The 26,598-nt window shown below is 53.1% G+C and overlaps 1 protein-coding gene across 1 annotated transcript; it reads left to right on the forward strand.

The window, feature by feature from the left end:
- Positions 1–2,073: 2,073 nt before the first annotated feature.
- On the forward strand, positions 2,074–25,380 carry ARAP3 (ArfGAP with RhoGAP domain, ankyrin repeat and PH domain 3). The gene is made up of 33 exons (XM_084884927.1): positions 2,074–2,159; positions 3,743–4,295; positions 4,405–4,466; positions 4,570–4,681; positions 8,066–8,269; positions 8,403–8,472; positions 8,700–8,820; positions 8,909–9,093; positions 9,172–9,278; positions 9,524–9,723; positions 9,815–9,900; positions 10,295–10,477; positions 10,637–10,772; positions 11,334–11,450; positions 11,858–12,005; positions 12,104–12,206; positions 15,112–15,331; positions 16,000–16,063; positions 16,271–16,434; positions 18,296–18,508; positions 18,776–18,881; positions 19,779–19,926; positions 20,203–20,271; positions 20,801–20,875; positions 20,973–21,087; positions 22,564–22,692; positions 22,772–22,905; positions 23,135–23,217; positions 23,313–23,348; positions 23,453–23,516; positions 23,617–23,754; positions 23,952–23,990; positions 24,486–25,380. The coding sequence occupies exons 2-33, from the start codon at positions 3,760–3,762 to the stop codon at positions 24,960–24,962; spliced, it is 4,644 nt and encodes a 1,547-aa protein (XP_084741053.1). The 5' UTR covers positions 2,074–2,159; positions 3,743–3,759; the 3' UTR covers positions 24,963–25,380.
- Positions 25,381–26,598: the final 1,218 nt, after the last annotated feature.

Below are 26,598 nucleotides of genomic sequence, written 5' to 3' on the forward strand. Positions count from 1 at the left end.
ATTTCCTTCCATTATGACAATAGCAATAAACCAGTCATCCTAGCCACAGTTATCAAAAGAAATCACATACATTTTTTATATATTGCGGTATTACAGATATTTTGAAATAGCATTTATGCTCATCACGGCTTCAAAATTATGAGTTATCAACCTACTGCTAGATCTTATTTAAGGCTTTAATAAAGAAGCACATACATCACATTAAAACAGTTTTGTAAATGTGTTGCAATTTTGTCGGTTTCCTTTGTGATGCTACACATCCCGTTTGATGCATTCACAGACACTGTTCTGAGACCAGACCTTGGGTTTTATCAGATTGCCGAAGGGGAATGTGACAAACAAGGGTCAGAACTCTGGCCCCTGGTCCCTGACCAGGACCCCCAGCACCCATCCCCGCAGGCTCCCTGTGCCCTGCCCTGATTTCCCCAACTCCTCTCTCATGCTAAGCTACTCTGAGTGCTCCAAGAAGCAGGATAAAGCGTGCAGGGATTTGACTAAGGGAATGCCTGTGAAGAGAGGAAGGGAGCAGGGGCTGGGAGAGCTATGAAGGAGAGAGGGAAGGAGGGAAGGAGGGAAGGGGGTGAGGGGAAGAAAGCATCCTGGACCACCAACCAGGCAGTAAAGGAATGTTCAGAAGGCTATGGGGGGATTCTTGAGCCAATATCAGCAGTGGGAGGAGTCCCTGTCTCCCAGGAATGGGCCCGCCCTAGGATCTCTGCTGAGCCTGTCAGAGGCTGGGAGCAGCCCGGTGGGAAGCTGGCCTGAGAGCAGGGGCTGATGGAGCCAGAAGGAAGCAGCTGAGGCCTTTGGTCAGTGTTCACTCCTGGAGCTGGCGGTCTGTGAGGGACATTCTCCTGCCCCCACGGTTGCCCGTCCAGAGAAACGTCTCCTTTATGTGTAAAGTGGAGGTGACAGAATTCCCTATCGGAGGGGCTGTGGTGAGGATTCGCCGGAGTTTGTAAATCCATGTTTGCACGGAGCCCGGGATAACGGTCCGTTCCTAATCATGGGTAGCCATGACTATCAGCATTTTAATGATCGATTGTTGTGATCGTTGTCATCCTCAGAGGGAAGGGCCGCAGGAGATGGAAGGGGAAAGCTTCCGCTGGGAGAAGCGGGGACCACTTCCCCCCCTCCCCTCCCCACACTTCCCTGCCTCCCCCCTGATGCAGGGGTCTTCCCCTAGCTACTGACGGTTCCTGTGTCTGCTGACTCACAGCCAACTTCCTCTCCTACAAACAGGAAAACACAGACGGCCAGCCCGCCCCCCACCCCACCCCAACACCACACAACACTAAGGGCCAGCCCAGCTCTGAGGGGGAAGTGCCTCAGACTGCAGGGCAGGTTTCAAGGTTGGGGCTCCAGAATAGGTGGAGGAGGGGAGAGAAACCCTTTCTCCTCAGGCACCCCTCCCCGCCCCCGCCACCCCACAGCAACATTGGCAGCAGGAGAATGGGGGGCAAGGGGCATCTCCCGAGGATGAGAAGGCTGTCCGCTGGTAAAGGGGCTGACCCTCACATGGGTTCGGGCCAAGAAACGTGGCCCCGCTGGCCTTCATCCCTGGGGGGAAAATTGGGCCTCTGGGGAGGGAGGAGCAGACGTGGTCCCCACTCCCCCAGGTCAGATCTCTAGGCTGCTGATGGGCCCCCCAGCTTGGAAAGCTGCAACCATCCCTGACTTCTGGATGCCAGCTCCTGTACCCCCATCACTGGGTGCCAGGGTCCGGCCTCCGCACTGTGTACAGAGGTGCTCCTCTCCTCTCTCCCCTCTCCTGATAGGACAGGGCGGGGGTGCACAGCCAGCCGTCCCGCAGCAGCACTGCCCAGTTCTCTCCGGTTCTCTCCCGGTCCCCACTGTGCTGTGGTCTCTGCCCCTTTGTCCCGGCCTCCAGCGCGGTTCCGGCCCCTCTCTCGGCCCCCAGGAGGGCAGCGTGGGCCAGTCCCCAGATAAGCGCCTGGGTTGGGTAAGGAGCCCAACGCCGCAGAAGGCGGGCGCTTGCACAAGGAGCGGCCGGGGCGCCGCGGGGGGGACGGCGGGCGGCGGGCGGGGCGGGGCCGGGCCGTCGGGGGAGCGCGGGGGGAGGCGGGGCCGGCGCGGCGGGACCCTGAGCTCGGACAGCCCGCCGGGCACCGGGCAGCGGACGGCGGCCGCGCAGTGAGGTGAGCACCCCCGCGCCCCCGGCCCCCGCAGCCCAGACTCCTCCCCATCACCTCCTCGAGGGCCTTCGCGGGAATCCCAAGCCCCCGCCGCGCGGGCGGCCGTCCCCCCCCCCCCCCTCCGGGCCGCGACCCGCCCCTCCTCGCGGGCGCCCAGCTCTGCCCCCTCCCTCCCGGCCCCCTCCCTGGCCGCTGCCTGCGCAGCCCCAGCTGCCCGGCCCGCCCCCGGCGCTCCTGCCCCGCGCACCTCCTGGCTCCCCGTCCCGTGCCCTCCCGCCCGGCCTGAGTCACCGGGAAACTGGCTTCTGAGTCAGGGCCGAGGGGGCCCCCGCTTGAGGATGGGGCCCAGCCACTGAGAGGCAGACAGGGCAGCCAGAGCTGATGCTGGGGCGGAGGGAGTCCTGGTCAGGAGTCCTCTCGGTCAGGACTCCGCGTGAGAGAACCAGGGCGAGACAGAAACCTGGAGTCAGAGGTGGCCAGAGACACAGTTGCAACTAAATAGTTAACACTAGAGACTGAGGTAAGAAGAGGCTTAGAGAACAAAATGAGGAGAGGGACAGGGATTTGGAGGGAGGGTCGGAAGTGGGCCGGGTTAGAGACAGGGACAGGGCAGAGATAAAAGTCAGGGGAGTCAGAATCAGAGGTAGGTCCATAGACTAGGCCAGGGTCCAGGTGAGGCTGGAGACCTGAGCCGAGGCCACAGGCAGGGAAAAGGAAGGCTTGGAGAAAGCGGAGGTAAGGGGATGCCATCCCACACCGCGGTGCCGCCTGCAGGGTGAGTGCTGACTTGTGCGCACGCACTACGTGAACACGCTGCAGAGGAGTGGAGAGACAGAGCCTGGAGTACCCCTGGGCCCTGGCACCTCATCTCTCTGGCCCAGTTCTCCACCCCATCCCCACGCTGCCCAGGACCAGGATCCCACTTGCTGGGACTAGTTCAGGCTCTCTTGGCAGCCTGACCAAGGGAGACAGGATGTGTGGGTGGCCGGGGCTGGAGGGACAGGAAGGAAGTCTGAGCTGAGACAATAGGTGGAAGGGGAGGAACTGGGAATGACCAGGATCAGGATGGCTGAGCTGTACCTCAGCTCTGGAAACCGGTGGGACCGGGATCTGCGCTCCTGCTGGGCCCCAGCTGCCCCTGTCCCCACCTGATGCCACTGCCGGATCAGGCCACAACAGGCCCCACCCCCACCCACTCCACTCCATCCCTGCGGGTTCTAGCATCTCGTCCTGTTCTTACTCGGTTGGCTGTGCAGTCATGCAGGGGCAGAGCTTTGACCTAGCCCCGGGGTGGGCAGGAGCTTGGGGGCCAACACTTATTAACACGTACTAGTTGTGAGCCTGGGGCAAGTATCCTTCCCTCTCAGGGCCTCAGTTTCCTCACCTGCAAATGAAGGGATTCTCCTGTGATAAGAAGAAAGCCCCCTCTGACGGCCTGGGCTAGCTCTGCCTCCAGATGGCAGGCCTCTGGTTCGTTTTCTTTGGAGGAAGACTGGGGTCTGGTATCCCCATCCAGGCCTCAGCCTTTGAGAGAGGGAGGGGGAATCTCAGCCTGAGCCCTCCCTTCACCCTGCCCCTCCCCCCAGCAATGGCCTGAGCCCCCATGGCTGCCCCTCAGGACCTGGACATCGCTGTGTGGCTGGCCACGGTGCACCTGGAGCAGTATGCGGACACGTTCCGGAGGCATGGCATGGCCACGGCGGGTGCAGCCCGGGGCCTGGGCCACGAGGAGCTGAAGCAGCTGGGCATCAGCGCCACCGGGCACCGGAAACGCATCTTGCGCCTGCTGCAGACAGGCATTGCCGAGGGCTCCCAGGATCCCCAACCGGATCCCCAACCGGATAGAGCCATGGAGCCTTCCTCCAGCCCAGCTTCCGAAGCTCAGCCCTCCAAGCCTGTGCCTAAGCCCAGGACAGTATTTGGCGGGCTCAGTGGCCCCTCTACCACCCAGAGGCCTGGGTTGAGCCCAGCCCTCTTGAGACCAGAAGTGCCCAGGAGCCCAGAGTCCAGCCCAAGGTCCCTTCCTCTCCCCACCACCTCCTCTGAGCAGCCTTCAGCCGTAACTACTGTGGAGATGATGCCCAATGCCATCTACTTCGGCCTGGACTTACGAGGCGGGGCACAGACAGCTCAGGACACGTGAGTGGGTTTGGGTCCCTGTGCATTGGGTAGGGGCAGAGAGGAGCTGGGCATGAGGGCTTGTCCTTCCTTCTCTTTCCCTTAATGACCTTTAGACCTTTCCCCTCAGGGCCCCAGACAGCTCCCAGACAGCTGCCCCCACCCCTGCCCTCAGGCCCACCACAGGCACAGGTAGGTGGGTTATCATGGGCAGAGGGAGAGGGACAGTGTCCTGCAGGGCCTCAGACACCACCACCTGACCTCCTCTTTCTGCCTCCCCCTCCTCCCCTGCCAGTGCACATCATGGACCCGGGTTGCCTGTACTATGGTGTCCAGCCTGTGGGGGTTCCAGGGGCCCCCAACAGAAGAGAAGGCAGAGGTGTCTGTCAGGACAGGGCTGAACACAGGTGAGTCGTCCGCAGGGTGATGACGGCAGGAAGTGGGGAAGCTTGAGGAGCTGGTGTGGCGGCCATGTATGTGGTTATTCATGAGATGTGCATTGAATGTCCACTGTCCACAAGCCAGTGGGTCTGTGTCTGTCTCTCCAGCACAGATAGACTCCACTACAGGACGGATATAAGAGATGTAGTCCTCAATTTAGGCAGCTTGAGACTCAGTGGTGCAGACGGGAAATAAAACAAGTTGACAAATGGACATATCGTTTGAAATAGGGAGCAGTGCATGCCCTGTCTGGTGTGGCTCAGTTGGCTGGAGCATCATCCCATACACCTTCAGGACACGTGTGAGAGGCCACGTGCCCAGGGGCACGGGAGCTGAGGCCAGGCCGGCTGGGGCAGAACGGGCTAAGGAGGGAGGAGTGGGAGCAGAAGGTCTCAGAGAGGTGAAAGGGGACAGGTGGGGCAGGACCTCGTAGGGACTTTCCATTTTACTCCTAGTGAAATGGGAAGCCTCCGGAAGGGTTTGACTTTCAGAATCCCTCTGGTTGCTGTGATGGGAATGGTCTGTAGGGGGCAGGAGTGGCAATGCAGAGACCCCCTTAGGAGGTTACTGCAGTGGCCTAGTGAGATATCTCCGATGAGGCAGTGGAGGTGGAGAGAAGTGGCTGGGTTTTGGTTATAATTTGAAGGCCAACTGTCCTAGTAAACTAGGGGGTGAAAGAAAAACAGAGCTGTTAAGAATGACACGAAGGGACGAAACCGGTTTGACTCAGTGGATGGAGTATCAGCCTGCGGACTGAAGGGTCCCAGGTTCGATTCCGGTCAAGGGCATGTACCTTGGTTGCGGCCACATCCTCAGTAGGGGGTGTGCAAGAGGCAGCTGATCGATGATTCTCTCTCATTGATGTTTCTAACTCTCTATCCCTCTCTCTTCCTCTCTGTACAAAAATCAATAAAATATATTTTTTAAAAATAATAATAACTCGAAGGGTTTCAGTCTGAGCTGCACTGTCCAAGGCCACTAGCCACATGTGACTACTGACCAAATGTGGCCAGAATGGAGTGAGATGTTGTGATAGTAAATCTACTAAAATCAAAGACTTAGTACAAAAAATAAAAAAATAAATCAATAACAGACATAGGTATAAACTATTGTAATGATTTTTATACTGATGGCATACTAAAATGTTAATGTTTTGGGCATGTTGGGTTTAATAAAATGTATTATTAAAATTAATTTCACTGCAATTTTTTTTTTCAATTCTCACCCAAGAATATTTATTTCATTGATTTCTACAGAGAGAGTGAGTGGAAGGGAGGGGGGAAGACAGGGAGAGAAACATTAACATGAGAGAGACACATTGATTGGTTGCCTCCTGCGCACCCCTACTGGGCCTGGGGAACCTGCAACAGAGGTACATGCCCTTGACTAGGAATCGAACCCCAGACCCTTGGATCAGCAGACCAGTGCTCTAACCATTGAGAAAACTGGCCAGGGCTTGCCTGCTTACTTTTATTTATTTAATATGACCACTAGAAAATTTTAAATTATGTGCTTTGTGGCTTTTACATTGACTTCTGTTAGCGCTGTTCTGAGCAACCAAAAATTTTTGGAATTGCCCTGGTCTGAGATGGGGAGGACTGGAGGTTAGGTCAGGAGTTCAGCGATAGATGTGTTGAATTTGAGGTGTATATTATACACCCAAGAAAAGATGACAAACAGGTGACTGGATATGCAAGTCTGAAGTTTGAGGGAGAGGTCTGAGCTGGAGATCTGAATCTGTGAGCTGTTAGCGTTTAGATGTGTGTATGTAGCTGTACGCGAGTGTCTACAGAGCAAAGCACCGAACTCAGCATCCTGGCACACTTCAATGTCAAGAGGTTTGGGGAAAGAGGAAGAATCAGCAAAACTGAAAATAAATGGCTAGTGAAGGAGAAGAGAAAACTGGAGAGTGTGATGTAAGAGCCATGTGAAGGACATACGTGTAATGAGGAGGGAGAGAGCAGCTGTGTCAACTGCTGAGAGTCTAGTTAGTGAGATGAGGACTGAGAACTGACCTCTGGAATTGGCAACGTGGGGGTTGATCAGAGTGGACTCAAGAAAGAATGGAGGGAGTTGGAAAGGTATAGATAACATTCTTTAGGAGTTTTTCTGCAAGGAGCAGGGAGTGGGAGTGGTTGCTAACAGTGTTCTAAAGAAAGGTTTTTTTAGAGGCAGGAATGTTACGTGTGTTTTGGGTGAACAGGAACGGTCTGGTAGAGAGGGAAAATCAGTTGATGTAGGGGGAGAAAAGGGAGAAAATCTGGGGTCGTGTCCTTGTGTGGGTGAGAGGAGAAGAATCAAGGAGATAGAGGAGAGACTGGCGTTAGACGGGTTGTTTATTATGGTAACAGGAGGAAAGCTGAGTATGTGTGAAATTGGGTAGAGGAGGCCCTGAGAGTCTGGGAGTTCTTGTCTGATTGCTTCAGTTCCTCAGGAATGGAGGAAACAAATTGGTAGAGGAATGGTTTGCCACCTTAGTGGTGCGATAGCCTCGGGAACTTTGAAAACTACAGATGCCTGGGCCCCGATCTGGGGAGTTCAAGTTTAAGTGTCCGGTATAGGGCTCCTATTCCAGTATGTTTAAGTTTTCCAAGTGATTTTGTGCTGCTGAGCTTAAGAACCACTGAAAGGTGACAGAAAATAACAGAGGACTTTCTGAGAAGGTTGTATGAGCGAGGTCCTGAGGATGAGAAACGGCAGCCCAACGAAGCCCCCTCTGAGCAGAGGGAAGAACATGTGCAAAGGCTCGGAGAGAGGTGGGGGGAGGAGGGGGAGGCTTATCTGAAGTGAGCAGAGGGGAGGGTGATGCAAGATGAGGTCAGGGCAGTAGCCTTGGGTCTCAGTGTCTAAGATCTCACAGCCCAGGGTAAGGAATTTGTGCCAAATGGGAAGTGATGACAGGGTTTCATGCAGGGGAGTGAAATGATCTCATTTGTATCTTTAAAAGAGCTATCTGGTGGTGCTGGGAAAATGGATGTGGGAGGGAGGGCAGGAGTGGAAACAGGTGACCCGTTAAGCAATTACGTCACTCCGGGAGAACTGGTGGGAACTTGATTAGGGAGACAAAGTCAAGAACTTTTTGGAGAAAGAGCCTATACAATGTATTGATTAGATACAAGCAACCATGTCAGGGAGCCATCTACCAGTGGCAGAGGAGAGGGACTGAAATCTTCCCAAAGAAAAGTTCAGGTGTGCTCACGGGAGAAGGCCCATGCTAACTGGGTGCCCAGCCTCCCTATGTCCCCCTTTAAAAAGCAGATCTAGTACCTGCCAGGCGTTCTACTGGGTGCTGTGGGTGGGGGTGTCCAGGGAACGGGGCCTAATGTCCCTCTCTGTCTTGGCCCCACAAGGCTCAGCAGGCAGGATCTGGAAACACGGGAGGATGTTGGCTATGCCAGCCTTGAGCTGCCCGGGGATTCCGTCCTCTCGCTGCCCACCCTGAACACAGAGGAGACCAGCGATGACCTCATCTCACCCTATGCCAGCTTCTCCTCCACGGCAGACCGTCCCATGCCCCTGCTCAGTGGCTGGCTAGACAAGCTCTCCCCTCAGGGGTGGGACTGCTGGGAAGGGAAGGGGAGGGAGGCTGGGTGGTGGTGGGGTGGGGGTCAGGTCCCAAGTGCTCCTAGGAGCCCCGCCAGGATGCAGCTTCCACCACTCACTGATCTTGGCCCCTCCCTTCTCCAGAAACTACGTCTTCCAGAGGCGCTTCGTGCAGTTCAACGGGAGGAGTCTGATGTACTTTGGCAGTGACAAGGTGGGGCCCAGGAGATGCCGCATGGGGCCTGGGAGGTGGGAAGGGAGGGGCGGGGGGCTGAGGGAGGCTCAGGATCCGAAGGCAGTCACTACATGACCGATGCCGGCATCTAAAGGAGCCAGGTGAGCAGCTGTACTCTGCTGGTCTCATTGAAAGTTGGTGCTGGCCCCTGGCGTCAGCGCACGTGACCGAGCTCCTGCCTGTGTGTCCCTGGGCTCTCTCTCCAGGACCCCTTCCCCAAGGGCGTGATCCCTCTGTCCGCCATTGAGATGACCCGCAGCAGCAAAGACAACAAGTTCCAGGTCATCACCAGCCAGAGGGTATTTGTGTTCCGCACGGAGAGCGAGGGTGAGGGCCAGGCCCCCTGGGTCGGGGCAGGGGTGGGGAGGCCACGTGAGCACATGGCTCACCGGCCTGCTTCCCTGTCCCCCACCAGCTCAGCGGGATACCTGGTGCTCCACGCTGCAATCCTGCCTGAAAGAGCAGCGTCTGCTGGGCCACCCCCGGACCCCCCAGCTGCCCCGACCCCTCCGCACAGGCATGCTGGAGCTGCGAGGACACAAGGCCAAGGTGTTTGCGGCCTTGAGCCCCGGAGAGCTGGCGCTGTACAAGAGTGAGCAGGTGAGAAGGGCTGGCCTGGGCTGAGGGGCCTGGCTTACCCCAGAGGGAGCCTCACTGCACCTCCCTCTGACCCCCCAGGCCTTCTCCCTGGGCATCGGGATCTGCTTCATTGAACTGCAAGGGTGCAGCGTCCGGGAGACTAAGAGCCGCAGCTTCGACCTGCTCACGCCCCATCGCTGCTTCAGGTGGGGCCCAGACTGGCAGGAAGCGAGGCTGGGGGAGGGACTTTTGAGGGAGGCACCGGGGTGAAGAGGTCTGGAGGCCCCCTCGGTGGGATGTCGGTGGGGGTGCCCCGATGGGAGTCCAGAGAGCAGGGCCAAGGCTGTCGGGAGGGTCTGGGCTGACCTGTGTGGTTCCTGCAGGAATGGCCAGGGGGATGGGGCAAGTGGAGAGGGTGTCCATGCCCACAGACTGGCTGTCCACCCCTCAGCTTCACAGCCGAGTCTGGGGGGGCTCGGCAGAGCTGGGCAGCCGCTCTACAGGAAGCAGTAACCGAGACCCTGTCTGACTACGAGGTGGCCGAGAAGATCTGGTCCAATCGGGCAAACCTGCACTGTGCGGACTGTGGGGCCTCCCGCCCAGACTGGGCTGCTGTCAACCTGGGGGTCGTGATCTGCAAGCAGTGTGCAGGTGAGGCCCGGGCCTCCCGCTGAAATGGGAAGAGGCGGGGGCGGGGCGCGAGGGCTCAGGGTGCTCCTGCCACATCTCCTCACGCTAACAGGTCAGCACCGGGCTCTGGGTTCCGGGATCTCCAAGGTGCAGAGTTTGAAGCTGGACACAAGCGTCTGGAGTAATGAGATAGTGCAGGTGAGGAGTCTGAAGAGGGAGAAAATGGGGAAGGAAGGAGAGCATTTTATTTTAAAAATATATATATATTTTATTGATTTTTTACAGAGAGGAAGGGAGAGGGATAGAGAGCTAGAAACATCAATGAGAGAGAAACATTGACCAGCTGCCTCCTGCACACCCCCTACGGGGGATGTGCCCACAACCAATGCACATGCCCTTGACCGGAATTGAACCTGGGACCCCCTAACCCCCTCACCCAGTCTGCAGACCGAAGCTCTATCCACTGAGCCAAACCGGTTTCGGCAAAGGAGAATATTTTAAAAAGGCTTTGGACCCACCTTGGGGACAGGATTGGAATGTCTAGGGACCCTTGAATTCCCATCACTTGCCTCCGCCCCTTGTCGTCCTGCAGCTGTTCATTGTCTTGGGAAATGACCGTGCCAACCGCTTCTGGGCAGGGGCCCTACCCCCAGGCGAGAGGATAAACCCAGACACAGCCCCAGGCCCCCGGGGAGAGTTCATCTCCAAGAAGTACCGGCTGGGCCTCTTCCGGAAGCCCCACCCTCAGCACCCAGATCACAGCCAGCTTCTCCAGGTAGGAGGGGTGGCTTGGAGCTGATGGGGAGGGGGAAAGCAGTCTCTGAGTTGAAAGCCCTAGGCTTGGGGGGGAGGGGCTGCTCTTGGTGACCAGCAGACTGTCCCCATGGCTCTCAGATTGGGTCTTGGGGCTGACAGAACCCCTGCCCTCCTGCAGGCACTGTGTGTGGCCGTGGCAGGTCCCAACCTGCTGAAGACCATGACCCAGCTTCTCTGTGTTGAGGCCCCTGAGGGGGAGGAGCCCTGGTCTCCCTCAGCCCTTGATGGCAGCTTCCCTGGTCTCCTGTCCCCAGGTAATCCCCCCAACAATTCTCAGCCCCAACCTGTGTCTCGGTTCTTCTAGGGAGCTGCAGTGACCCCCCTCCCCCCAAGTCCATCACAACGGCCTAGCTAGAATCCTCCCGGGTCTGTTTCCTGATGTCATGAAAGGACCTCGGGTGTGGATCTGGATATTTGAAGTATTAGTGCTGCCTCCTCCTGACAGGGTTAGCCCACAGGCCAGGTCTCATCTCCCTGGGGGCAGTCCGCTCACAGAAATGGTCAGCTACAGCCGCTGGACTCCAGTGGGCAGGCCAGAGGGGCTGAGACCCTTGCCGATGATCCATGCTCTGAGGCCTCCACCAGGACTGACTGCCTGGTAGGCTGTTTAGTGAGGAGAAGGCTGATTAGCGTGCTGGGCTCATCCCACCCTCTTTTCTAATCTGAGTAGTGAGTGGTCCAGCCCAGCTGGGCTCTACTGAGCCGTCTGCCAGTGGAGTTCGGTTCCACTCTCCCTCAACTCAACCCCTTTCCTGAGGGGCTCAGACCATCCCATTGTACTGGTCTGTCCTGACCACCACTCCTTCCTCTGACAGATCCCTCCCTAGACGTGTACAACGAGGTGGTGGTGCCTGCCACTTACAGCAGCTTCCTGTACTGTGGTCCCATCAGCAACAAAGCTGGACCCCCACCCCTTCGCAGGGGCCGGGATGGTAAGCGGGGAGCCAAGGGATTGGAGGAGGAGAAACCAGGATGGGAGACAGGAAGAAGAAGGCTGGGATGGGAAAGCGGGGTCATGCCCAGGAGTGGGCTGGGTGCAGGGCGTAAGAGAGGAACTATGCCTGGTAGCAGCATTGTGCTTTGAAGTCAGATGGTCAGGTCAAATCTCAGCTCTGCTACTTCCTACCCGTGAGATGGGCCAGCTACTCAAACTCTGAGCCTCCGTTTCCCCAGCTATAAGCCAGGAGTGAATACAATACCCATCTCATAGAGTTGTTGTGAAGATTGCGTGAGAGCATACATCGCCAGAAGGCTTGGCATAGAATAAAGGTCTAGTAAAGGAATTCTGACAGTGGAGACAGGGCTCTTCTGCCTGCTGACCGTCAGCTTTCCCCCTCAGCTCCTTCCCGACTGTGGTGCGTGCTGGGAGCGGCTCTGGAAATGTTTGTGTCAGAAGGCAGCCCTGAGCCCCTCAGCCTCATCCAGCCCCAGGATGTTGTATGTTTGGGTGTGAGCCCTCCACCTGCTGACTCAGGTGACCTTGACAGGTAACAGCCCTCCATACTCACTGAGTTCCCCTTCTCCCTTCCTGATCCCATGCCTGAAGCCTCCTCCTTGGACCCCATTCTCTTCACCTTCTTTCCAGGTTCCTCTTTTCCTTTGAGCTCATCCTCACCGGGGGGAGGATCCAGCATTTTGGCACCGATGGAGCTGACAGTCTGGAGGCCTGGGTCAGCGCCGTGGGCAAGGTGAGACAGCGGAGACCCCTCCCTGACAGCTCATTGGTTTTCCTGGCCCCACTTGCCCCCATCCTGTCCTCTCTGTTCCTATAGCCACTCCTGCCTCTTCCTTTCCCAGTGAAGGTGACTGAGCACGTATTCTGTGCCAGGGCCTGGGGTGAGCACTACCCACTCAATATCTCATTTAATTTCTACAACAACCCTCGGAGGTAAGGGTTATTAATATTTCACACATAAAGGAACTGAGTCTCAGAGGTTATAGAGTCATGTGGTCGAGGTCACAGAACTAGAAGGCAGCAGAGCATCAGGCCTCTGTCCCAAAGCTCATGGCCCAAACCTCCCTGTGCTGGGTCTCTTCCCACAGAGCAGCTGCCCTTGCCTCCCACATCTTCCTGCCACTCTCCACATCTTCCTGAGGCTGCCTTCGCCTGGCTCAGCTTCTCCATTGCCAGGCAGGCCCATCAGTCTCCTTCCTGCACCCTCCCCCTGGAATTAAAAGTTCAGATTCTAGACAAATATGTGATATCTTAATCAATAAAGAAATTTAAATTAAAAAAAAAAAACACTGGGGAAAAAATATGATAGATCTATATTTTTTTCAAGTATAACCTAAATCTGCTCATTCTGATACAGTTGCTAATGGTAACTAATGTATTTTGTCTGTGTTTACCATTCTGTCATTTAAATGAAGAAAGCATACGCTTGCTGTCATTAGCCACGTTGGCAAGAATATCATTTTGATGGCTATACTGCAGGCTTTTTAATTGGAAAGAGTAACTGTCTTTAAGCAGTCTCTGAATTTATTTTTATTTTTTTAAATCAGTGGCTACAAATATTACAAAGCTGGATGGTAGCAAGGCGCTATTGACGAACTTTGGTTATGCTGGGCTTTTATTCTTGGCAAGAGGAGGAAGGCCATGCTGGGGTTCCCTTTTCTACTTCTTTTAGTTATTTATTTATTATCTTTTTCATGTAAAAATACAAACTGCAAGATTATAACAACCAAAGCCATTTCGAGTGAACACTGCTGTGATTTAATCATTGAGTTGGGGGGCTAAACATTATCAGATTGAACTACTTTTCCTATTTCCTCCATAAAATATGATGATGGAGCTTTCAGGCTTAACATTGACAGAACAAGTACATGAAACACAGTCCTGAGAATAAATTACAGGGCATGTGCACTTGGAATATTCTGTCCTATTTCCTACAAGTATTTTTCTGAGTGCCTGCTAAATAAAACAATGACGTTGAAAAAAAAAAAAAAAGAAAGAAAAAAGAAAGTTCAGATTCCGAACTGAGTCCTGGGAACAGAGCCCTCCACCTCTCAGCCCTGTGAGCTTCCCCATAAGGGTAGAGTGGGCATAAGAGGCCCACTCCCTAAGGCTAAGAATGAGAGACATGTGAGGCTCATTCTCTGTGCCCTGTTACCATTTCACCATCTATGGGTGCTGAAATAGTAATGGTGATAATGAAGATAGTCATTCCTGTCCTTATGCAGCTTTTCCCTCAGCCCTGTTCCACCTCAGCTTATCACCAACTCAAAAGCCCTGTGCCCTGTAGTTCCTCAACCCATCGCTGCCTTCCTCTTACATACTCTTCTTTTAAAAAAAACAAACAAACAAACAAACAAAAAAAACTTTTATTTTTTTTAGAGAGGAAGAGAGAGGGGTAGAGTGATGAGAAAGAATCAAAAATTGGCTGTCTCCTATCAAGCCTGCAACCCAGGCATGTGCCCTGACCAGGAATTGAACAGTGACCTCCTAGTTCATAGGTTGACACTGTACCACGTCCTGCAGGCTGGGCTGCCATTCTCTTCTAATCTGCTGCCCCCTGGGTGGCCAGTGACTTCCCTTTGTCAAGGTCCAAGGGCTTCCTCCTCGCCACCCCAGGTCCTATCTCCAGCATCTGACACTTCTCTGACCCCATTGTTCTCACACCAAGAAATTGTTCTCTGTGTCCTTTAAGGGTGCTGTCAAAGTCCTACCAGCTGAGTCCAACGCTCCTCTTATTAATATGCCACTTCCCACAAACCTAGCCCACCCCACAGGCAGTGGTACTGCCCAGCGTGTGGGCTGCAGACTGTCACTGCACCGGCCTGTGGACTCTTTGTTATGGCCCGTGACAGTACAACCACAGAACTTGAGAGTTCGCATTCATAACCATTTGACAGAGTGACTTTATGTGTGGAATTTCATTATAAAAATGGGCGGCTTATATTTTGTATGTACTTCTCTTTTCATTTCGTTTTTCCAGTAACCATTTTTATTGTTTTTTTATTCAAGTGCTTGTTAGTGACAGTTGGGAAATATTTTTTTGGTAAATTTTCTCTGCTGTTGAGAGTATTACAGATGTTCCCCTTTACCCTCCTCCACTGGGCTCGTGCCCCACCCCAGCCTTCACACTCTTGTCTGTGTCCATGGGTTATGCATCTATGGGAAATTAAAAGAAAAGAAAAGAAAAAGACTCCCTGTTCCCTCATCACAGGTCGTTTAAAAAGCACTACTTTCAGGTCCACCTCAGATAGTACTTTGTCCACAAAGCCCCTCCCAGCCCCTTTGTGCGATGGGACTTCCCAAGCCGCATGACTCTTTCCTTACAGCGTGTCGGCTCCCCATTCTTTCTTACCCTTCACCCCAGTTAAGGGCATAGGCTGTCACACAGGGATCTTCTCTGTGTTGGTTGGAACAAATTAAATTGAACTGAACTTCTTTCCTGTCTTTCTCCATCCATCTCTGCCTTCTCCTTGGGCCTTTCCTTCACTCCCTCCCCATCCCTTTTCATTACCCTCTTTCTTTTGCTTTCTCTTCATGTCTTTCTCTGTCTTTCCCTGGCCCTCTCTCTCTCACTCCCCCTCACTTCCTGTCTCTTCCCCCATCTTCCTCTCTCCCCGTGTCCTCCTCCTGCTTCACAGTGGTTCTCCCCGCTGAGCTGTCACCAGCTGCTGGGCCCGGGGCTGGTGCGGCTGGGCCGCCTGTGGCTGCGCTCCCCCTCCTACACGGCCCTGGCTCCTGGCCTCTGGCTGTCAGGGTTCGGACTTCTTCGTGGTGACCACCTCTTCCTGTGTCCAGCACCGGGCCCTGGCCCTGCAGTCCCTGAGGACATGGTGCATCTTCGGCGGCTACAGGAGATCAGTGAGCAGGGCTGGGGGCAGGGATGCATAGAGGGGGGAAGGAGTGGGCCTTTCTATGGGAAATAGCAGGACACAATGGATTCAGACACAAGCTCTGGAGTCAAACTGCCCAGAGTTAGACCCCTCACACTCTGTTAATTCCTAGCTGTGTCATCTTGGACAAGTTACTTAACTTCTCTACGACTTAGTTTCCTGATCCTTACAACAGGCACCAGAACAGCGTTGTAGTGAGTTTCAAATAAGGTGACACATGTAAAACACTAATCACAGAGCCTGGGAGGAGGCATCTCTCAAGAGTTCAATAAACGGTATATGTTATAAATGTTATTGTTATTATCATTATTTGGAGTCACTTGCTGGTTGGGGACTGGGTACTCTCACTTTCTCCTAAAAGAGGAACAGTGTCAGATAATGTTTTAAGGCTTTGGAGATAAGAGAAGTGAGTTCAGGCTTAGCTTTGCCATTTTATAGCAAGTAATCAGGGGCAGTTACTTAACCTCTCTGAGCTTTATGTGTCACCTGTAAAATGGGGATAATGTGTAACTCATAGGGTCTAATGCAACATCATTTGTAAGGCTCCTAGCCTGGCAGCTCCATGCCTTAAATGTTCCATAAATATTAGTCATGATGATGAAGACGATGATGATAATCTCCATGTTCTCCTCCCAGGTGTAGTCTCGGCAGCTGATACCCCAGACAAGAAGGAGCATTTGGTCCTGGTGGAGACAGGAAGGTAAGTGTTGCCCCTACCCTCTGCAGAGTTCAGCCCACACCCTTGGACCATCGCCCACTTCCTGAAAGTCCCTTCCCTAGTTCAGAGGCCCTGTCCGGGTCGGGGGTTGCTGCTGCTTCTGGTGACTCTAGGAAATCTGGTCCTTGTGATTCTGGGCCTCAGCGGATCCTCTGGAGATGGCACTGACCCAGGCCCCTGGGGTCTCAGGACCCTGTATCTGCAGGGAGAGGGCCGGCTGGACTTCTCAGCATGGAATGCGGCCATTGGGGGAGCAGCCGGCGGGGGCGGCACGGGGCTGCAGGAGCAGCAGATGAGCCGAGGTGACATCCCCATCATCGTGGATGCCTGCATCAGTTTTGTCACCCAGCACGGTGAGTGGGTACTGGTCAATGCTGAGCCAGCGGGGGATGGGGAACAAGGGCACAGCCAGGGGGTGGTGATCTGCCTACAAGCTTGGCCTCCAGAGCCTGACAGCCTCCGCTCACTGACCCTTGGCAAGCTGCTTTGCCTTTCTGAGCCTCCGTTCTCCATCTATAAAATGGGGTTACTAGCAGTCCTTATTTTCCAGAATTGTGGTGACAGTAAGAACACCTATAAAGCATTTAGTGCAGGACCCTGCAGGTAGTCAGTGTTCCATGGAAACTGTCTTTGGGACGTGGACATGGAGAGAGAGTGGCACTGAAGTGTGACTAGAGATGTAGAACCGTGGAGAACAAAGAGGGGGCAGCTACGGGACCAGAGCCAAGCTGCTGAGCCAAATCCTTGAAAGTCTGAACACAATTATTCTGTGTGGGAGGTTTTCCAGGCATAGAAGTTGAGCTATGCAAGTGGTTCCCAGAATTCTTTGTGAGTTTTTGGCCTCTGCTTTATTCTCCAGCCTAAGTAAGGACCTAGTAGAATCTATCTTCCGGGTGAATCCCCATTAGAAGAATGAACTCTTGAGAAGGAAAATTCGCAGAAAACAAAGTAGGGCGGTAAAAGGGGAAAAAGCACCATCCATGAACCTACAAATAGTTGTGCTTACAACCAGGACAGTGACCAGTCAGCGGCTAACGACATTCTCTATGCATTGGCCGTAGCCCCATGCAGTGACTTCCCCCACTCACAGACCCCTGTCCTCTCCTCAGCCTCCCTTCTGTTCAAAGGAGGAATTAAGTCAGAGGCCCACGAAAAAGCCCTGGGGACAGAGAGTGGGTGTTCATGCCCCCTCCTCCACAGTTCCTGCTCCGCCATTCTTTATTCAACAGACATTTGTTGAGCTTCTCCCACACGCCATGAAAATGAACAGGGAAGGCCCTATGAAGCTCAGAGTCTAGCAGGAGAGATGGGTAATGACTAAGAGAACAAATACAATCAGTTCTCATTATTCGAGGTAGTTATGTTCTATAACGTGACTGCTAACACCGAGTTAGTGCCCCAGGGGAAACACACGGCTAGGTTCCTGGGAACTTCTGGTCACATTTCCATCGACCAATCAACACATGACCTTATTATATGTGTGTTCCTGTTTAAAGACACTTAATTCCATACGTTTTGTTGATTTGTTAACATTGAACTCATGACCAACAAGCACTACAGCCCCTTCCTGAAGGAAGCTTATCTGACAAGTGTATTTTCTCCAGAAGGCACATCATAGCCTTCTTGCACTTAGGGACACTAGACAGCACATTAGCACAACAAATGGGGACCATTTTAAACAGGATTACCCCCCCATTCCCCACCCCAACACACACAAAAACAGAAGAATGCAAAAAATATGGCTCTAAATATGCCATGAGAAAGACACTTGTTTACTGTATGACACCTTAGCTGGGAATGTGTCCAACAGGCAGCTCAAATTTTTCTCTGCTCTGCGCATGTTCATAAATGACTAAAAAAGTGCCATCAGTATTGACTTGGGGGTTACACGTAACTTTTAGCAAGTAGATGAATTTGCAAATGCAGAATCTTCAAATAACTAAGACCTGTAATGTGATTGTAGGGAGTGCTGTTTAAAAATAAAAGTGATGAGGAGCTAGAGAGATGGGGCTGCTGTGTGTGATGCATGGTTAGTGAAGGACTTCCAGAGATGAGGACTGAGCAGGGCCCTGGAAAGCAAGACCACGGAGGCAGATTTCTTCCTCCGTGACCCCACCAATAGCCACTACCCACGGAGGGGGGCGCGGATGGGATGCTGGTGGATGGTGGTGGGTCTGTGGGGCAGTCGTGAGCAGAGATGCTGGCTGTTCTCAGGGCTCCGGCTGGAGGGCGTGTACCGGAAAGGGGGTGCCCGTGCCCGCAGCCTGCGGCTCCTGGCTGACTTCCGGCGGGATGCCCGGTCAGTGAAACTCCGGCCAGGGGAGCACTTCGTGGAGGACGTCACTGACACGCTCAAACGCTTCTTTCGAGAGCTCGACGACCCCGTGACCTCCGCACGGTTGTTGCCTCGATGGAGGGAGGCTGCTGGTACTTTCGAGATCCCTAAGAATTCCTCACAGGCAACCAAGGGGCAACCAGGAAGCCCACCTACCCCACCAGAATCCCTGAGGCTCTCTTGTGGGATCGAGCAGCCCACCCACCTAATCACTCCCCCCTCTGGAGGATCGCCCAGGGACTCAGCTCAGGGCAAGGTGGGAAGGGGGCGGAAACATATTGATCCTGGGTTTGCTTCTCTAAAAATACCTCCACTTTCCCTTCCCTGATCCTCTCCAACCCTCCCCTATCCCATCCCAGAGCTGCCCCAGAAGAATCAGCGCCTGGAGAAATACAAAGAAGTGATTGGCTGCCTTCCGAGGGTCAACCGCCGCACACTAGCCACCCTTATCGGGCATCTCTATCGGTCAGTATGGCAGACCCCCTGCCAGCCCCCTCACTGACCCTTTGTCACTTCTGCCCAACCCCCTAGTTTACATTCATTCATCCATCCCACAAACAATTGTTAAGCGAAGCTATTACAGCATAAAGTTTCAGTGTGAACTCTGGAGTCAGACAGACCTAAGCCTCAGTTTCCTCATTTGTAAAAGAAAGTGATGTAATGAATAATATCCACCTCGTTGGTGATTTGAGATTTAAGTAACACGATCCTTATAAAATTCTTAACTACAGCATCTGGCATGTGTGTAGTAAGTATTTGGAAATAGTAAGCAGTCAATATTATTTGGATCTATTATCCTATGCCAAGCAAAGGAATATTTGTAGGAGACAAAAAGAGTAAGATGCAGATCTATCTTTACCTGTCTATTGGGGTGACAGGTCTTTAAAATGATTCTAGGGTGAACCTCAGCTATATTGTACTAATTACATTATATCACAAGGACTGGCCAATTATGACCTGTGAGCCAAATCCAGTCCACTGCCTGTTTTGTAAACTAAGTTTTGTAAAGTGTAAGGTCATGCCCAACCATATTTTCAATGGTTCCCTTCACACAACAGCAGAGTTGAGGAGTTGTGACAGACTATATGGCCTTACAAGCCTAAAATATTTACTATTTGTTCCTTTACATGAAAAGTTTGCTGGCCCCTACTATTATATATTTATAATCATCTATTCCTTGTCTGTCTCTCCCCTAGACTGGGAGCTCCTTGAGGCCAGAATTGTATCTTACTGTTGCTCCCAAAGCTTAAACCAGGGCCTGCATACAATAGGAACTCAATAAATGTTTGCTGAATGAATAGATATGTTGGTAAATGGGTGAGCACCAACTGCATTCCTTGTGGCCCTCACGCCCCTCTGCAGGGTGCAGAAGTGTGCAGCTCTGAACCAGATGTGCACGCGGAACCTGGCCCTGCTCTTTGCACCCAGCGTGTTCCAGACGGATGGCCGTGGGGAACACGAGGTGCGGGTACTGCAGGAGCTCATCGACGGCTACGTCTCTGTCTTTGATGTAAGCTCCCTCAACCCCCGACCCACAGTCCCTCTTCCTGAACTCTGGATCCTCTCACTCCAACAAGCCCCCCGCCCTCTGAAGGTCCTCAGCATCGGAAACCATCTCCCAGAGCCCTGGGCCCCTTACACCCATAACCTTGCTCCTAACATCCTTGCCCGATTGGTTCTTACCTCTGATACAGGTTCTCTGGTCGTTCCCATCTCTCCCTGCTCCCCTCCTATCCCGGTACGTCCCCTACCCCCATCACACACACTCTCTCTGGCTCTTCCACAGATCGACTCTGACCAGGTAGCTCAGATTGACTTGGAGGTCAGTCTTATCACCGCCTGGAAGGATGTGCAGGTAACTTGTTCTGGCCTTGGCTCCCGAGTGGGCCAGGGAGGGACATCACAATAGGAAGCTGACCTTCTGCTTCTGACCACAGGGGAAGTGCAAGGAGGGGAATGTTTTGGGGAGAGGGGTTGGTTTAAGATTTGCTTCATTTATTCCTCTGTGAGGAGTCTCCATCACGAATAGTGGCAGAAGCACTCCAGTTCCACCTGTAAGAGATCCAAGAAACAATAGCTAAGTATTACTCTCACAGAAGTGAGAATAATAATAATAATAACAATAAAAAACACCATAGTAAATAGCTGAGGACTTATTCTATTCCAGGCTCATTAGCATCACAAAACTCCATGAAGTAGGTAATCCCATTTTTCGCCAAATAAAAAGGATGTGGTCCCGCCACACCTCGCCTGAGCCATGTTTGGGTGAGGGGTGGGAGGAGACTTTGGGGAGGGGGAATGTTTGTGAAGCAACATGAAGAGACCTCTGGCCTTCGTTCTTTACATCCTTTGTGTCCTCCTGACTCCTTTCCCCCTCTCCTCAGCTATCCCAGGCCGGAGACCTCATCATGGAGGTTTACATAGAACAACAGCTCCCAGACAGCTGTGTCACCCTTAAGGTCAGTCCTGAGGGAACAGGAGGGGAGATGAGAGGACGATGTGGGAGAGCGGCAATGGCCTGACCAGTAAGGGTCCTCTGCCTCTCCCTGACCCCAGGTGTCCCCAACGCTGACTGCTGAGGAGCTGACTAAGCAGGTACTGGAGATGCGGGGGACAGCAGCTGGGACTGACTTGTGGATGACATTTGAGGTTCTTGAGCATGGGGAGCTGGGTGAGTATGACCACGTGTGTGCATGTGTGTGTGGGGGTGGGGATCAAACACCAACGACTTCTATGTTCCAAATACAGGAGATACTTCTCATGCACGCGAGTGGACAATCTACACAGTTGGCCACTCCCCTTTCTCAATATTCTCTCCTCTTGGTTTCCCTGGACCCCACAAACCCTTGGTTTCCCTTCTACCTTGAAGGAGGCTTCTCTTCCTCCTTTGCCCAGATTCCAAATGTTGGAGCAACCCAGGGCTCAATCTTGGACCCTTTTCCTTTCTTTATATCGATATTTCTCTTTGGATGAGCTCATTCATCCCCTTGGCTTAAATGACATTAGTAATCTGCCCCTCCAGTTTTTTTTCTTCATACCAGACCCCTCTTCTGAGCTCCAGACTCACATGTCCAACTGTTTACTTGGCACCTCCCCTTGTACATCTCATAAGCCTCTCAAATTTAAAATGTCTTAGGACCAAACTCAATCCCCAGCTCCCTCCCCTAACAAAAAGTCTAGGCCATTTCCTAGTTTTCCCTAACCCAGTCCGTGGCACCACCATGCACTCAGTTATCAAGGCCAGACACTTGGGAGTCCTCTGGGACTCCTCCCTTTTCTTCATCTTCATACTCAACCCAACCAACTAGTTCAGTAGATTCTATTTGAATCTATCACTCCATCTCCACCATTGTCACCGCCCTGATCAAAGTCAGTATTATGTCTCTACCCAGCATTAACCACTAAAATGCACAGTCCCAGGAAGGAAATAGCTGGCTAGTATTCCATTCTTGCCTCCTGACTATCCATTTTCTGCATAGCCATCAAAGGGGCATTTCAAGCATAAGCCCATCGGATCATACCATTCCCACGGTTAAAACCTTCCAATGGGTTACCGTTGGACTTAAAAAATTCTATTGGACTTAAAATTCAAGTTCCTTATTGTGGTCCACAAGACCTCAGACCTCACCTTCCATAATTCTTCTTCTCGTCTATTCTCTTTGTCCCAGTTGCATTGGCTGTTTTGCTCCTCAGATATATCTTTCCTGACTCAGGGCTTTTGTTACTGCACTGTGTCATGTCTGAAATCTCCTTCCCTCTGATATTATTATAGCATGACTTCTTTCTGATCCTTCGGGCCTCTGAGTTTCATCTACAAATGCACCTCCAGAAAGGCCTTGCCTAATCACAGCATCTCAGTAGCTGTCCCATAACTCTCTCTTTCAGCTTCTTGTTGTTTCTTTCAAAATAATTATTTGCCTCTCATTGTTCTGTTTGCTTACCTATTTACTAGCTGTGGGTTTGTGAAGGCAGGCCATGTGTCTCATGCTCACCACTGCATCCCCAAGGCCAGCACTGTGCCTGGCATAGAGTCGGTGCTAACACAGATGTCTGTGGCTGGATGGCGGAATGGATGAATGAATGAGTTGGGGGCTCCAGGCTGTGGAGGGATATTCTGGCTGATACCCACTCCCACCTTGTCCCTTAGAACGGCCACTGCATCCCAAGGAAAGGGTCCTGGAGCAGGCCTTACAGTGGTGCCAGCTCCCAGAGCCCTGCTCAGCCTCCTTGCTCTTGAGGAAAGTCTCCCTGGCCCAGGCCAGCTGCCTCTTCACAGGTGAGCCTCCTTCTTCAGCCCAGAACCTCCAGGCTTCTCCCCCAGGACCTCCCACCTAGTACTGCCCGTTTGTACCCAGGTGTCCGGCGGGAGAGCCCAAGGGTGGGGCTCTTGCGGTGTCGAGAGGAACCACCCCGATTGCTGGGAAACCGCTTCCAGGAGAGGTTCTTTCTGGTTCGTGGTCGCTGCCTACTGCTGCTCAAGGAGAAGAAGGTGGGGCCCTGGGGCTATCGGGGAGGGGCACTGGCTGGCTGCTTGTGAGGAGCCATGACTGCACTGACCCTCTTACACCACAGCCCATAATCCCATCCATCTCACTGCGTCCCTGGCCCTTTGGCCCTGGGATCACATAACCACAGTGCTTCCGTGACTTTTCAGCCTCATGAACCGTGACCCTTCTCTCTCGCCTATCCACCTCATTGGACTCTGTTCATGTTCTCAGAGCTCTAAACCGGAACGGGAGTGGTCTTTGGAAGGTGCCAAGGTCTACCTGGGGATTCGCAAGAAGCTAAAGCCTCCAACACCGTGAGTTTTCTTCCCCAGTTTCCTTTCTAGGGCCTCCCTGCCGCCACCACCCTGGTCTTTCTGATTACCCCACACTGCTCTCCTTTGCCTCTCAGGTGGGGCTTCACATTGCTACTGGAGAAGATGCACCTGTGAGTACTGCCCAGCCTGGCTTCTCCTCTGGCCCAACCCTGTTCTCCATCCCCATAGCTGTGACCTCTTTCCTTCCCCTAAATTCCCCTCTTATCACCCTCAGCTACCTGTCCTGCACTGACGAGGATGAGATGTGGGACTGGACCACCAGCATCCTCAAAGCCCAGGTGAGGGGAAGGAGAGAGGGGAGGGCTAGGTCTGTGGCCCTAGCTCTACCCCTCTGTACTTCCCATGCCCACTTGTGCCAACCTCTCCCCCTCCCTCCAGCACGATGACCAGCAGCCAGTGGTCTTACGACGCCGTTCCTCCTCAGACCTTGCCCGTCAGAAGTTTGGCACCATGCCTTTGCTACCCATCCGTGGGGATGACAGCGGGGCCACCCTTCTCTCTGCCAATCAGACTCTGGTGAGGTCCCAGCCCCCCCTCAAGCCCTTCTTGATCCCTGCCTGTGCCCTATCCACACTGCAGGAGGGAGTGGTGCACCTGCCAGCCTGGGGTCCTCCCTTTGCCTTTCTGTGCCCCTACTCCCCACCTCCTGCTGCCAGGCCTCACTGTGTCTCCGTGTCTTTCTCTCCTCGAATCCCCACCCCACCTGTGCCCAGCGGCGACTTCACAATCGGAGGACCCTGTCCATGTTCTTTGTGAGTACTGTGCCTGCTCCAGCTGCACCTGTCAGCGCTGTGTTCCTCTGTGCTGCCTGAGCCGGTGTGCTCCCTGTATTTGTCTCTGCGGGCCATGTGTGTTTGTGTTTGTGTGTGTTTGTGTTTGTGTGTGTGTGCACGCGCGTGTGTGTAAGAGAGAAAAAGAGTAAGTGAGAGAGTGCTGGACCAGGAAAAGTAAAGAAAATGCGGGATGGTGAGGAAAGGGGGAGGTGGTTCAGGACTGAGAAACAGAAAGTTGAATGTATTTTGGAGTTAGACAGACCAGGGTTCAAGCCCCAGCTCTAACATTGGTCAGCTTAAGTCCTCTGAACCTCAGTTCATTCACCTTCAGTGTAACCCATCATACAGGGTTGTTTTGATACAATATCTGTGAAGTATTCTGCAGCATCTGGCTGAGAGCAAGAGCTCAATGAATGATAATGATAAATAACCAGTAACGCTAACTCTGCCTCCTGCCAACCCATTCCCATCTAGCCGATGAAGTCATCTCAGGGGTCTGTAGACGAGCAAGAGGAACTGGAGGAGCCTGTGTATGAGGAGCCAGTATATGAAGAAGTGGGGGACTTCCAGGAGCTGATCAAGGACACCTCCACCTCCTTCTACACCACGAGGGAGCAGACAGCCAAGTCAGAGACCCCCCTCACCAGCCAGAGACCCTCGGATCAACCCCTTCTCTCCAAGGCAGGCAGGGAGGAGAGGCCGCCGGAGCCCCCTCCCGGTCCCCCTTCAAGGAACAGCCCCCAGGCACATGCGTCCTTGGAGGAGCAGCTGCTCCAGGAGCTCAGCAGCCTCATCCTGAGGAAGGGAGAAACCACCACAGGCCTGGGCAGCCCCTCCCAGCCCTCCAGCCCCCAGCCCCCAAGCCCCAGCAACCATCCGACACAATCGCCTGGCTTCCCTACCCCACCTCCCTGCACTTCCAGTCTACCCTCCAGCCAGCCCCTCACATGACCAGCAGTCTGAGGGAGTGCCTATCCAAGAGACCCAAGCTCTCCCCTTGGCAGACTCTGTTGGGAGCTTCCTCTCAGCCTGGCTGGAAAGACTGGAATCCAGTGTGGTGCTGTGGAAATAGCACAGGAACTGAGGGCTTCAGAGGCTGTGTCCTGCCGAGAGAAGGGCAGGTCATGGCTTCCCGCTGGGCCTCTGCTCACCTGTCTGTACCATGAAGTCACTGAGAGAAGGAGAACAGCGGACATCAAACTGTTTCTCAGAGCTGTGGGCCCCACATATGTTTCCTCAACAAGGGCAACTCCTGCTTTGTATATTTGATATGTTGGGGTTCTGTGAGAGATTTGGGGTCTGAAAAGAATGGTTTTAATGCATTAAATTAAAAAAAAAAAAGATTTGGAAGCCAGAGATCTGAATGATCCTCTACGTCTGTCCTACTCCAACTTGATGTGCAACAAAATGCTGTTCTTGTGGAGGGAGCCTTTATGCCGGGTGGATGGGGAAGGCCTCTGTGAAGAGCAGAAACTTAAGGGTAAGAAGAAAGACACGTGGAGATCCGGGAGAAGCCACACTCCGGAAGGAGAGGGAAAACGGGAGGCATGAAGGCTTTTGGACTGCCGGTGGGAAAGGCCTGGGCTTGCTGGGGAACAGCAGGAAAGCTGGAGCACCCTGAGTGGGGAGTGGGGGAAGAGTACAGGCTGAAGAGGGGGAGCCGGGAAGGGGCCCAATCACACACCACCTGGTTCTGTTTCTCAGGTCCCTTTCCTCACCATCCCTCATTTTCTTTACATTTGGATTTTATGCTGAAGCAACTGAGGAGTTTTAAAGACGATAGTGATGAGACTTACTTCTTTTTTTTAAACCAATTACTATGTTTATGAACAGTGGATTGTATTATAGTTGGGGGGGGAGGGGTAGAGACTGGAAGCAAGGAGACCACATGTTAAACTAGGAGACTGATAATGAGGGCTAAGACTAGACTGGTGGTTATGAAAATTGAGGAAAGTGGATCAATAGGGAGATGTTTCTTACAAACAACCTATAGGACTTGCTGATGGATGTGGAGGCAGAAGAAAGGCACACTGACCCTGGGTTCCTGATTTTCCCAACTGGATGGAGAGTAGTGCCGTTTGCTATGTTACCTGAGGCAGGTGACTGGGGAAGACTCGGGTGGAAGGAGTAGTTACTGCCCTGGCCTATGGGGCTGAGTTGGTTGAAGCATCCCCTGTGTATCAAAAGGTTCCAGGTCAGGGCGAGCTTGAGCCCCAGCAGCCGAATCTATGATTCTCATCATTAATGTTTCTATCTCATCTCTCTATTTCCATTCCTCTCTAAAATCAATACAAATATATATATTTTAAATTTTTTTTAAAGAAAGGGTGTGTGGAGCCTCAGAAAGCTGTGTGGGGGCTGAAGGGCCGACCCTAAAGGTGACTGGGGCATTCTGGCCCATAAGGCCCCACGCTCACCTCTCAGCTCACACCCACTCCCGGGTGTCTTTTAGTTTCCCCTGGTCTTGGAGGCACCTGTCTTTTCTCCTGGGACTGGTTCCCTCCTGGCTCCGGGCATCTTTCTCACCTCAGCTCACTCTGGCTTTTCCAGTTCAGTGGGAAGTGAGAAAAGGCCTTGGGACCAGTCC

Source organism: Pipistrellus hanaki (assembly GCF_964339955.1).
Source record: "Pipistrellus hanaki genome assembly, chromosome: 5".
NCBI lineage: Eukaryota > Metazoa > Chordata > Mammalia > Chiroptera > Vespertilionidae > Pipistrellus > Pipistrellus hanaki.